We start from the raw sequence: 9,904 nt of genomic DNA, 5'->3' as shown, positions 1-9,904 counted from the left end.
ATACATATGATATGAAATTATTTAATTTGCCATTTGCAATACTTGTTCCCATATAAAAAGAATTAAGCTGTCAATAAATTAAAGAGTTATGTTACATTGTATCTGGTTAGATTTGTTATTTTAATTCCTAATAATAAATGGTTTTTATTAGGTATTACTAATAATAATAATATTGTTTATTTAATTATGCCATTTACTTGCTATCTTAGTATACCGGGTGGGGCATCCGTTACGCCCAAAAAGAAAATCCCCACTTCTAATTAAATAAAATTGTTGAATTTTTTCACACTTACCTGGGCATTAGTAAGGTACATTCTCTAATTTTTTGGTAATTTTTCATTCACAAACAAAGCCAAAAAAAAATAAAAACTAATTTTCTCCCAAAAAATTTAATTCTAATTTTTATACTGACCGACGCAGAATTAGAAAAATTCTCAAATTATACCCTATCAATAATTAGTTAGGTATATGAAATATCGCCAGTTTTAATTAATTTGAAGTCGCGATTTATCAAGTGCGCGTAACTGATGCCCCACCCGGTATAAAGAACAAATTAAGCATTAATTAAAATTATTTTTTAATTTAATTTTTAGATGCAGTATAAAGTTGTGAATTTTTCAAAATAATTTGTTATTTACTCAATTGAAAGTAAAATCGGTAATTGAGTTTCACTTGAAAATAAATGTATTGGTAAATAAGAAATGACGTTTACAATGTAAAAGATTTATTGCTGTGGTTTATGAGTTCAGCCTCTAATGGTCCGGGCGGTTTACTAGGAGGACAATCTTTTCTACGCTGATTGTACTTGTGACATAAAAGTGGTCACTTTTGTGACGTTTGCGGATAAAAAAAATGTTAAGTAAATTCTTGTAGCATTTTTTTACTTATTCCAGTTTGAAATAATCAGCAACATGAACACCGTCTACTGGTGCAAGATCTTCAAAGCCCCCACTCTGCAGCACAAGCACCACATCGTGGGTTACGAGCCCCTCATCGGCCCTAACCACACCTCCTTCGTGCACCACATGATCCTCCACGAGTGCGAACTCGATGGCGAAGACTACCTCAAATGGGAACGTTTCTCTAAAGAGACCGGCCGATTGTGCTACGGCCCTAACATGGCCCCCGAGTGGGAAAAATGCCTCACCCCCTTGGTAGCCTGGGCTATCGGTTCCAAAGGCGAAAATTACCCCAAACACGTTGGACTTCCTCTCGCCGCCAAGAAAAAATCATTTTACATGCTAGAAGTCCATTTTGACAATCCGGCCATGAAGCAAACGCAAGACACGTCAGGACTTCGACTTCACTACACCAGCGACTTGAGGGAGAATGAAGGAGGGATTTTGACAACGGGGATTGCATTGTCAAGCTTACATTTCATCCCTCCGTATCAGAAAGAATATAAAACGGCCGGTTATTGCAACATGGATTGCACCAAAGCGACGTTTCCGAAAGAAGGGGTTCATGTGGTTTCGGTTATGTTGCATTCGCATTTAGCTGGGAGGAAACTAAAGTTGAGGCATATTCGCGCCGGGAAAGAACTCCCACCATTGGCGCAAGACGAGCATTATGATTTCAACTACCAACAATCAAGGGCGTTGTCTCAGGATGTTATAATCCTTCCAGGAGATGGTCTTGTGACCGAATGTACTTATTCTACACTTAATCGGAATAAACCCACACTTGGGGGCTACTCCACCAAGGAGGAGATGTGTCTAGCTTTTGTTTTACATTATCCGAGGACGCAACTTGCTGGTTGCTACTCCATGTCACCCATAAAATACTTTTTTAAAAATTTAGGGGTTAACAAGTTCTACGGAAAGAATATGGAAGAAATTGAAAACATTTTCTTGCATGGAGAGTAAGTCTTGTCATTTTTTACAATTGGTTTTTCTCATTTTGCGATTCTAGGGCTGAAACTGATCCAGTTTCACCTTCAACTTCACCAAATCAGCCACTATTTCCGTACCAACCGGGCGACGAAATGTCACCAGAAGCCAACAGAAGGGCGATTATAGCCCTGCAAAATGCCAAAGATTATACCATTGAAGGGGAGACTCATGATGGACAAACAATGTTTGATAAGTTAGTGATAGAGGACCCGGAGGAGTTTAGGAATAAGTCGTTCATGGATCATTTGCAAGACATTCCCTACAACGAGTCTTTGATCACCAGGAAAATGGAGGAGTATTTCTACACAGGGCTTCATCTAACCTTTTGTAGGAAACGTGACGACTCACTTGCTATTGTAAGACTTATTTTGTGTTTTTTTTCCATGGTTAACATTTTTTATTACAGAAAGAAAGTATTGTGAATTTCCCAAACTTTACAGTTTACTCCGATGACCAAAAAATCCAATGTAGCTTCAAACTGAAACGTTCACCCTCATCGTCAGTGTCGATAAAATCGAGATTTGTTACTTTAATCATTTTGGTAATTCTCCAGTCAGGTTTATAAATCAACCAATGTAAATAATGGTCGTGTACATATCATCCACCAAATAATTATTTATGACTAGATTTAAGTTTCAATGCTGTGAGTTGATTAAGTCATGCGGATACATGTATTCGACTTTTTGTACTTAATAAACGTTCTAGTTTTAACGAGGGATTTTTACTTAATAAAATACAATACAGCAAAAACTAATTCTTCTTGTCCAATTCCTTGGCAACCACGCCAAATGCAACTTGCAGTGCCTTGTCCCAAGCTTTCAATGTCTCGTCATTCATCGTTTTTTTAAAAAACTCTAGCATAGTTTCTTTGACGTGCTACAAATTTTCGATTGTTGACTTGTTATGTTTTATGCAATACTCACCCAAAACGAGATCGGTTTGACTGTATTTCTGTGATGATTCCTCCCGATTTTTTCCAAAATATTCACCAACAATTCACCGTCTTTCAAACTATCAATAATGGAATCAACTGCATACATTACGTTACTGCAATGGGCGTGGAACTTTTTACTAGCGCCGAGCTCTTCATACGGTATATACCGAAACGGGAAATTTTGGTGTTCCTCCGGAAATTTTTTAAAAAGACTGAAACTTGCAATTATTGTTGCGTGAAATGCGTTTGGGGGACTTACAAAAGGAGAAGTTGGACCCCATAACCCGTTAAATCTTTTTTAATAGGACCCCAGGAGGACTGGACTAGGTATATTTCTCTAGACGTGAGGGTGGTGAGAGGGTCAGGGTCGTCGGTTCTTGTAGTGTAGTAATTATACAAACTTATAATGCCTCCCATTTCTAATAAAAATAAAAATAGGATGTGTCTACTAACGATGAAATATTGAGGAAAAGTACATTCATTAATCATTTTTATGAGAAAAATTGCCATAAGTAATTATTAATTAATAGCCGATGTCACCAAATTGACTCTTGTTAACTTGCAAATATTTACACTGCCATTATTGGCAAGCGTTGCATAATTACGTGGCATATCCTTCTTGTGCCGATGACTATGAAAAATAAAGTTTTCGCTTTTGTTTAAAAAAATTAAATAAACTGTCTGTTTAAATCCTAATTAATTTTCAATCGCAGAGACAATAAAACAAAAAATGTACTTACTTGTCTAATTATGCGTTAATCCAAATTATGGCTAATTTAACAGAACGTGTTCGTGTAATTCTATGAAAACTTCAATCAAATTACCTCCAACTAAAAGGATGTTGAACGTGTTCTCACTACTTGCAGTCTGAATTAGACCTAATCAGTGAGGTGTTTATACGTGATTTGAAATCATATCTTAAAATCATTAGTCAAGTCTTTATCGTATTTATTTAAATCAACTTTGTCTATTTCGTTGTAATATTGCGAAATGTGTGTATTGTATTATGTAATTTTTCTATTTTGAGACATCTTTCAAAATATAAAATGCAATAAATTAGCTGGTTACTGTTTTTTTATTATCTGTTGTCGTTGCAAATTGATAGATAAAATGTAATTTTGTCTAACTGATTATCTTATTTATTTATAAATTGAGTAAAACATAGATAGTAAAATCTATGCTTGAGATTGATTACTTTTAATCAAAGTAACGGTTTCTACTGCAATAAATATTTTTTGCTTAATAAACTAAATGAAAACTAAATGATGAATGATAAAGTACTATAAAAATGTGACGTTGTAAGTTTTGCATAATTTTTTATTTTTTCAAATGATAACTTTATAATCCATTATAAAACTTTTTTTTTTTAGAAAGACTTCGATTTGAGGATTACAACTATTTATACTTTATTCAATTTATTTTTATCAAATATCTAACAAGTAGTTTAATTTTTTCCGACAAAATCAGACTAAGAGTTGAATTCGGCTTGACATTATAATAGTGTTTTTTATAAATATTATAGTAGGTAAATAATAATGTTTACTGTAAATATTTAAGACTTTTTTTTGTTACACGTGTGTATGTAGTTAATATTAAATTAATTAAATTTAACATATCATTTTGACATAATTTTTTTACTATAAACTAATTTCATTGTTCCCAATTTGAAAAATTCTGTAATTTGATTGGCTAAAAATTTTTGTATTAGATTGTCAATCTAATCACATAAAACTCAACCATCCTTTTTATTATCGAATAAATTTATAAGTTTAACTCAAACTTTTTTGTCTCAAACAATTTTACTCGTTGAAATTTAAAATTTATACGATGTTGGGCTTAATCAGAATATAAATTTCCAACTTCAACGCGTCAAATTGTCATCACAAAAAAAAAGTTTTCGTAAAATTCAAAAATTTATTGGATAAAATACGGTCGTCTTGTAATTTTATCTATAATTATTTCTTATTTTACAAAAGCAAATTATTAAAAGAAACGCTTGTTTCTATACTTTTTGTTTAGTACAAAAAGGATTTCGAAAATCATTTTGTTTACAAAAAAAAAGTTTTCGAAAAATTCCAAAATTTATTGGATAAAATACGGTCGTCTTGTTATTTTACCTATAATTATTTCTTATTTTACAAAAGGAAATGATTAAAAGAAACGCTTGTTAGAAAACATGATGCATAAATGCAGACAGCAATATTATTAATAATATAATTTTTTAAATTGATCATAAGTGAAAAATTAAATGAAACAAAAACAACAATCATATTTAATAATTTAATACATTTTTGATGCAAGTGCTTCATTATTATTGTTGTCACTCAATCAAAAGTTACTTTTACTTTGACGCAATAATTTGGTGTTGCTATCTGATATCAGTGAAATCAATATAATTTAAAAAAATTAAGAGCAATAGTGTATAAAACTGTTTAATTAGAATTTATATTGATAACATTCAACCGATATTGTCAGTATATGTACCGTAATACACACTTGTATGACTGATTGCCTATATTAGGAGATTTTAGTCAAGATAAACCTTGAATGCTAAAAATTCAAAAATTACTTTAAGTAATAAAATTATTGCAGTTGGGTCAAGTTTTGTAAAATGGGTATTACAAATATTTAACTATAACACTAAACGCCACTTTTAACAACTTATCCCAGGTTTCGAGCTCTTCTTTCGTCATGAAAGAAGTAAAAAGTTCGATTACAGTTTCTTTCAGTTGCTACAAATTTTATTTTTATTTTCGGTAATAAAAATGAGTAACTTACGTCATATGCTTCCTCTTTAATCCCGTGCCTTTTATGATTTTTCCCGAGTTTTTCTAAAAGACTTACAATAAGTTCCCCGTCGTCCAAATTGGCAATGAGCGAGTCGAGCGTGACCATTACACTGTTACAATGCGCGTGAAATTTCTTATCAGTTTTCAATTTCTCATTCGGTACGTCTTTAAACACGAAATAATTTTTTGTTGATGGGAATTTTTCAAAGTACCTGCAGTGCGAATTATTATAAGAGTGATTAAAAACTGTGGCTTACAATAGAAGAAGTGCCACTCCATTTCCGGTCAAATCCTTTTTGACCGGTGTCCAAGACGTCTGTATGACATATCTGTCTCTCGATGTGAGTCCTGTAATTGGATCGGGATCGTTCGTCTTGGTCATGTAATAACTTAATGTGCTCGTTATGATTCCCATGATTGCTACACTGCAAAAAGGAAAATGTTTTAATGGGTTGAAAACTGAAGCACCGCTTACATCGTAACCGTGATCTCGAATAGAGTGGACATCCTTTTTTACGACACTTACACCGACCTCTCTATTCAAATTTATTTCGGCTTTGTGAATTTATATGAGTAAATTGGCCTTGATCTTATTGAAGAATTAGGGGCCTTTCTATAGTACCTACTATAGAGACGGGTTTTGCTAATTGCACATCGTAAGCCGTGCATTTTTCGCCTTAAAGTCGAAAAAGTTTAAACAATTATTTTAAAATAAATTAACAAAATTAAATTGAAACGTTATTTATTTAAAGTTACATGTTTGGAAGTGTTATTAAAGTTGAATTTTCTTCTTACGGTGAAAAAATTAAATTGGAACGTTGTTTATTTAAAGTTACATGTTTGGAAGTGTTATTAACGTTGAATTTTTTTTTTAGCTGTCGGACCTTTTATTATAAATTATGGTCATGCATTTCCATTTGCATTGTTACATTATTGCATAATTTTCTTAGATTTTATATTAGTCTCAAATTTACCAAATAATATGATTTATCAAACAATAAATTGGAAAAAGTTAAGCTACTTGAGAAAGATTAGTTAAATTACAAACATTATAAAATCACAAAAATATTTTTTTTATTTGCAAGTATTTCTGAAGCTGTTTTATGTTTTTTTATTTTTAATTATGTTTATAATAATGAAGTAAATTTGAAAAACAGAAATGTATTTTATTATCCCTTTTAATGAAAGTATTTATTTAAAAAAGTCAATAAAATTTTTTAAAAGTATTAATATAAAATCATACTTCTAATAAATAGTTTATAATCAAGTCGGACGTACCAAATTTGTAAATTGTAAATAACTAACTCTTTCGTTAATAAACAATTAACGATAATATTTTTGCATTGTTACATTATTGCATAATTTTTTTAGATTTTGTATTAGTCCCAAATTTACCAAATAATATAATTTATTAAACGATAAATTAGAAAAAGTTAAGCTACTTGAGAAAGATTAGATAAATTACAAACATTATAAAATTACAAGAATATTTTTTTATTTGCAGGTATTTCTGAAGCTGTTTTATGTTGTTTTTTTTAAATTTTTAATTATGTTTGGAATAATGAAGTAAATTTAAAGAACAGAAATGTTCAAAAAATATATTTATTTAAAAAAGTCAATAAAAAATTTTAAAACTATTTATTAAAAAAAAATCATACTTCTAATAAATAGTTTTTAATCAAGTCGGACGTATCAAATTTGCGAATTGTAAATAACTAACTCTTTTGTTAATAAACAATTAACGATAATATTTCTTTACTAATGGTGTTACAAAAAATGTTTGTAAATAAAAATTCTGATAAAATTACATTTAAGATATAAAAAAATATTTCTAATTAAGTAAAAATATTGTACTTTTTTAAAATTATTTTTTAGTTCGAAAATGTAGGTAGGTAGTGCCAGAGGCGACCAAAAGAAGCCGTTCGAGATATTTATCAGTGGTGCTTATTCCATAATTCTTCTGTTAATATACGATAAACAGTAATTTTTTACCAATAATGGTGTTACAAAAAAAATAAATCAAATCCCTCCTAAAATTTAGTAATATGTTTGTAAATGCAAATTGTGATAAAAGTACTTTCGATAAAGTATAAATAAGTTACTGAACAATAAGTATAGGTTTAGGTGTTGCATATTTTTTAAGTTAATTTCAGGTGGTAGATATTTGGTATCTAACTTTTTAATTAATTAAATAAAAAAAATTAAATAAAAGTAGATTATTTATTATTGTAACTTTTTTCTTTAGCAAAATGAAAATAGGTGTCCCAAATAAAGAACGTTGCTTAAAAATTCGCTTTTAGAAAGCAAACGCTTTGTTGAAATAATGACATGTTTTACTTTTTTGCCATTTCCAAAAACAAAAGCTCACTAATCCAAAGCACTGTGTGAATGGAGCAGCAAAAACTTGTCTACAGAGTTAAAAGTACATTTTTCTTTACTAGCAATAAAGGCTTTTTTATTTTTTCATCAATAATAATTTGGTTAAATAAATCAATTGAAAATTGAAAAAAACAAAATCAGAGTCCTTCTAAAGTTTAATTATTATTTAATAATTTAAAAAATACAGCAATACACAGAAACTTTTCTACAGTGCTATCAAAAAGTGTGTCTATCAAGCAAGCGTAGAAATTTAAAACGTATGTCTGTGGAAAATAAAATGTCACAATGACAAATGAGAAATTTCAAAATATTTTTTATGTAAAGGAAACCGTGGTGAACGATTTTTATGAATAAACACCAACAAACTCTTATTTTAGTTTGTTTTGAGACGTATAATAATTCAAATTCATTAGCTCAGTGTTTTAATTTTTATAAAATAATTTTTTGACATCTAGATAACCATACGAACTGCCATGCAACATACGTCCTCAACTAGAACGTCTACTTGATAGAAAGACTTTTTGATCGCATTGTATCTAATTGTCTTTTAATTTTCTTGATGTTATCAAACATAACAGCGACTAAATTTTTGTTTTGAACATACAAATACAATTATTTTTAATTTTATTCATAAATGATATTAAATTATTAAATTATTAAATTATTTTAAACTAATAATCCCTACCACAACAAAAATAATAATGAAAAATTTTATTGGCTAAGACGAAAGACGTGTAGAATCAATCCCACACTTGTCTTATTGTTAAAATTTTATTGTTTTAATCAATTTTCACACAAATTAGCTCAAGTGCAAAGTAATTAAATATGTAACAACATTTTTATAAGTTGGTTACTTAATTCCTAATTCAATGAAATTAGACAACGGCAAATTAAAAATTTATTTACTAAGATGAAACTACACTAACTTTTTTCTTGTGAAAACTTTTAAAACTATCACAGAAAAATTAATTAAAATTGAAGCTACTCACAATTAATTCTATTTAGGAGTCAACGATGTCATGCACCACAAGCGTCGTTGTTTTCGTATGTCTTGTCTCAAACTAAATTTATAATATCGTGCGAACGCCGTCCCCACAATCTACAACAAAAGATGTGCAACGTGCTGCCGCTACATTCTGAATTAGATCTAATCAATAGGAACTCGTAATGAATACCTACCAGACTCTATTACAACCAAAACCACCACACACACATTACAAAAACGTGCCACTTTTTAGCACTCACTCTGTATATCATCAATATTGTGAAATCTTTGATAATTTATTTCTTAAATAGAAGTGTGACTCAAACATTACAAGGATTTTTTTATCTCTGTGATACCAAATTTGGTACTAATTTATTGATACAAGTTAATAAAGTTGTTGCATTATTATTAGTTTCCGGTGTGAGGCCTTGATTTTTAATTAATGTCTTAATTAAGTATCAATACGCAGTTGTGGGAAATAAGTATTTCGAAAAATGCGAAAAATAGCACGCGTTATCTGTTTGTTTGGGTCATGTGAGTAGACACATGATGATCTCCGTTATTTACATACGAAATTTATTTTTGAAAGTGCTAAAAATGATTTGTTTGCCGAAATAATTTTGTTGCTACTGTTGTGTATTAATTGTTTACTTTCGATTATCTGGTCCTCAATACATATCTAACCTGGAACCTGGTACTTGGATCTGTCTGATGGAATTAATTATTGAAAGGTTAAGAGGTTGATACAAGATTTTTATTATCACACTTGTCACATGAATCATACTAAATAAGGTATGAATGAAGAATAGTGTAACATGTGGAGATAAAAATGATCGATTTGAGAAGCTAATCGGCAAACAAGTTATTGTTAACATCCGGTCTAAAAAAGGCTTTCTTGCACATTTTCAGATTGTAATATTATTAT

The 9,904-nt window shown here is 30.0% G+C and overlaps 3 protein-coding genes across 4 annotated transcripts in view; 1 reads left to right on the top strand and 2 right to left on the bottom strand.

Annotated features, from left to right (window-relative positions):
* The window catches only part of LOC123016294 (MOXD1 homolog 1), a 14,549-nt gene extending 11,946 nt beyond the window's left edge, over positions 1-2,603 (top strand). Inside the window, exons 5-7 of the mRNA XM_044416600.1 lie at positions 894-1,861; positions 1,912-2,248; positions 2,299-2,603. Of these exons, the coding sequence (XP_044272535.1) occupies positions 894-1,861; positions 1,912-2,248; positions 2,299-2,457 (1,464 nt within the window). The 3' untranslated portion in view covers positions 2,458-2,603. The remainder of the gene's footprint in view (positions 1-893; positions 1,862-1,911; positions 2,249-2,298) is intronic.
* On the bottom strand, positions 2,595-4,093 carry LOC123016296 (cytoglobin-1-like). 2 transcript variants are annotated; one of them, XM_044416606.1, is made up of 4 exons: positions 3,567-4,091; positions 3,086-3,245; positions 2,816-3,038; positions 2,595-2,768 (listed from the first exon to the last, which is right to left on the bottom strand). In XM_044416606.1, exons 2-4 carry the CDS (start codon positions 3,241-3,243, stop codon positions 2,643-2,645), a joined length of 507 nt encoding a protein of 168 aa, XP_044272541.1. In that variant the 5' UTR covers positions 3,244-3,245; positions 3,567-4,091; the 3' UTR covers positions 2,595-2,642. The 2 variants fall into 2 exon arrangements, with proteins under 2 accessions (XP_044272541.1, XP_044272540.1); XM_044416605.1 differs by having other exon boundaries at positions 3,086-4,093.
* A 1,149-nt stretch (positions 4,094-5,242) lies between these two features.
* Positions 5,243-9,188, bottom strand: LOC123016297 (globin-like). Its single transcript, XM_044416607.1, has 5 exons — positions 9,174-9,188; positions 8,984-9,123; positions 5,873-6,040; positions 5,605-5,827; positions 5,243-5,558 (listed from the first exon to the last, which is right to left on the bottom strand). Exons 3-5 carry the CDS (start codon positions 6,028-6,030, stop codon positions 5,445-5,447), a joined length of 495 nt encoding a protein of 164 aa, XP_044272542.1. The 5' UTR covers positions 6,031-6,040; positions 8,984-9,123; positions 9,174-9,188; the 3' UTR covers positions 5,243-5,444.
* Between the last annotated feature and the right edge of the window lie 716 nt (positions 9,189-9,904).

The sequence above is a fragment of the Tribolium madens genome, unplaced genomic scaffold (assembly GCF_015345945.1).
Source record: "Tribolium madens isolate multiple individuals breed KSU strain unplaced genomic scaffold, Tmad_KSU_1.1 Scaffold_1;HRSCAF=32;Tcas5.2_LG8, whole genome shotgun sequence".
In the NCBI taxonomy this organism is placed as follows: Eukaryota; Metazoa; Arthropoda; class Insecta; order Coleoptera; family Tenebrionidae; genus Tribolium; species Tribolium madens.
This window is presented reverse-complemented; position numbering and strand designations above follow the sequence as displayed.

What these genes read in the sequence shown, in the direction of transcription:
- LOC123016296 (XM_044416605.1), bottom strand. Translation starts at nt 3,336, where the DNA reads ATGGCAATTTTTCTCATAAAAATGATTAATGAATGTACTTTTCCTCAA. An exon ending in GGGGTCCAACTTCTCCTTTT is followed by an intron (nt 3,039 to 3,085) that starts GTAAGTCCCCCA and finishes TGCAAGTTTCAG; the next exon opens with TCTTTTTAAAAAATTTCCGG. An exon ending in TCAAACCGATCTCGTTTTGG is followed by an intron (nt 2,769 to 2,815) that starts GTGAGTATTGCA and finishes GAAAATTTGTAG; the next exon opens with CACGTCAAAGAAACTATGCT.
- LOC123016297 (XM_044416607.1), bottom strand. Translation starts at nt 6,030, where the DNA reads ATGGGAATCATAACGAGCACATTAAGTTATTACATGACCAAGACGAAC. An exon ending in GGAGTGGCACTTCTTCTATT is followed by an intron (nt 5,828 to 5,872) that starts GTAAGCCACAGT and finishes TTCGCACTGCAG; the next exon opens with GTACTTTGAAAAATTCCCAT. An exon ending in TTAAAGAGGAAGCATATGAC is followed by an intron (nt 5,559 to 5,604) that starts GTAAGTTACTCA and finishes TAAAATTTGTAG; the next exon opens with CAACTGAAAGAAACTGTAAT.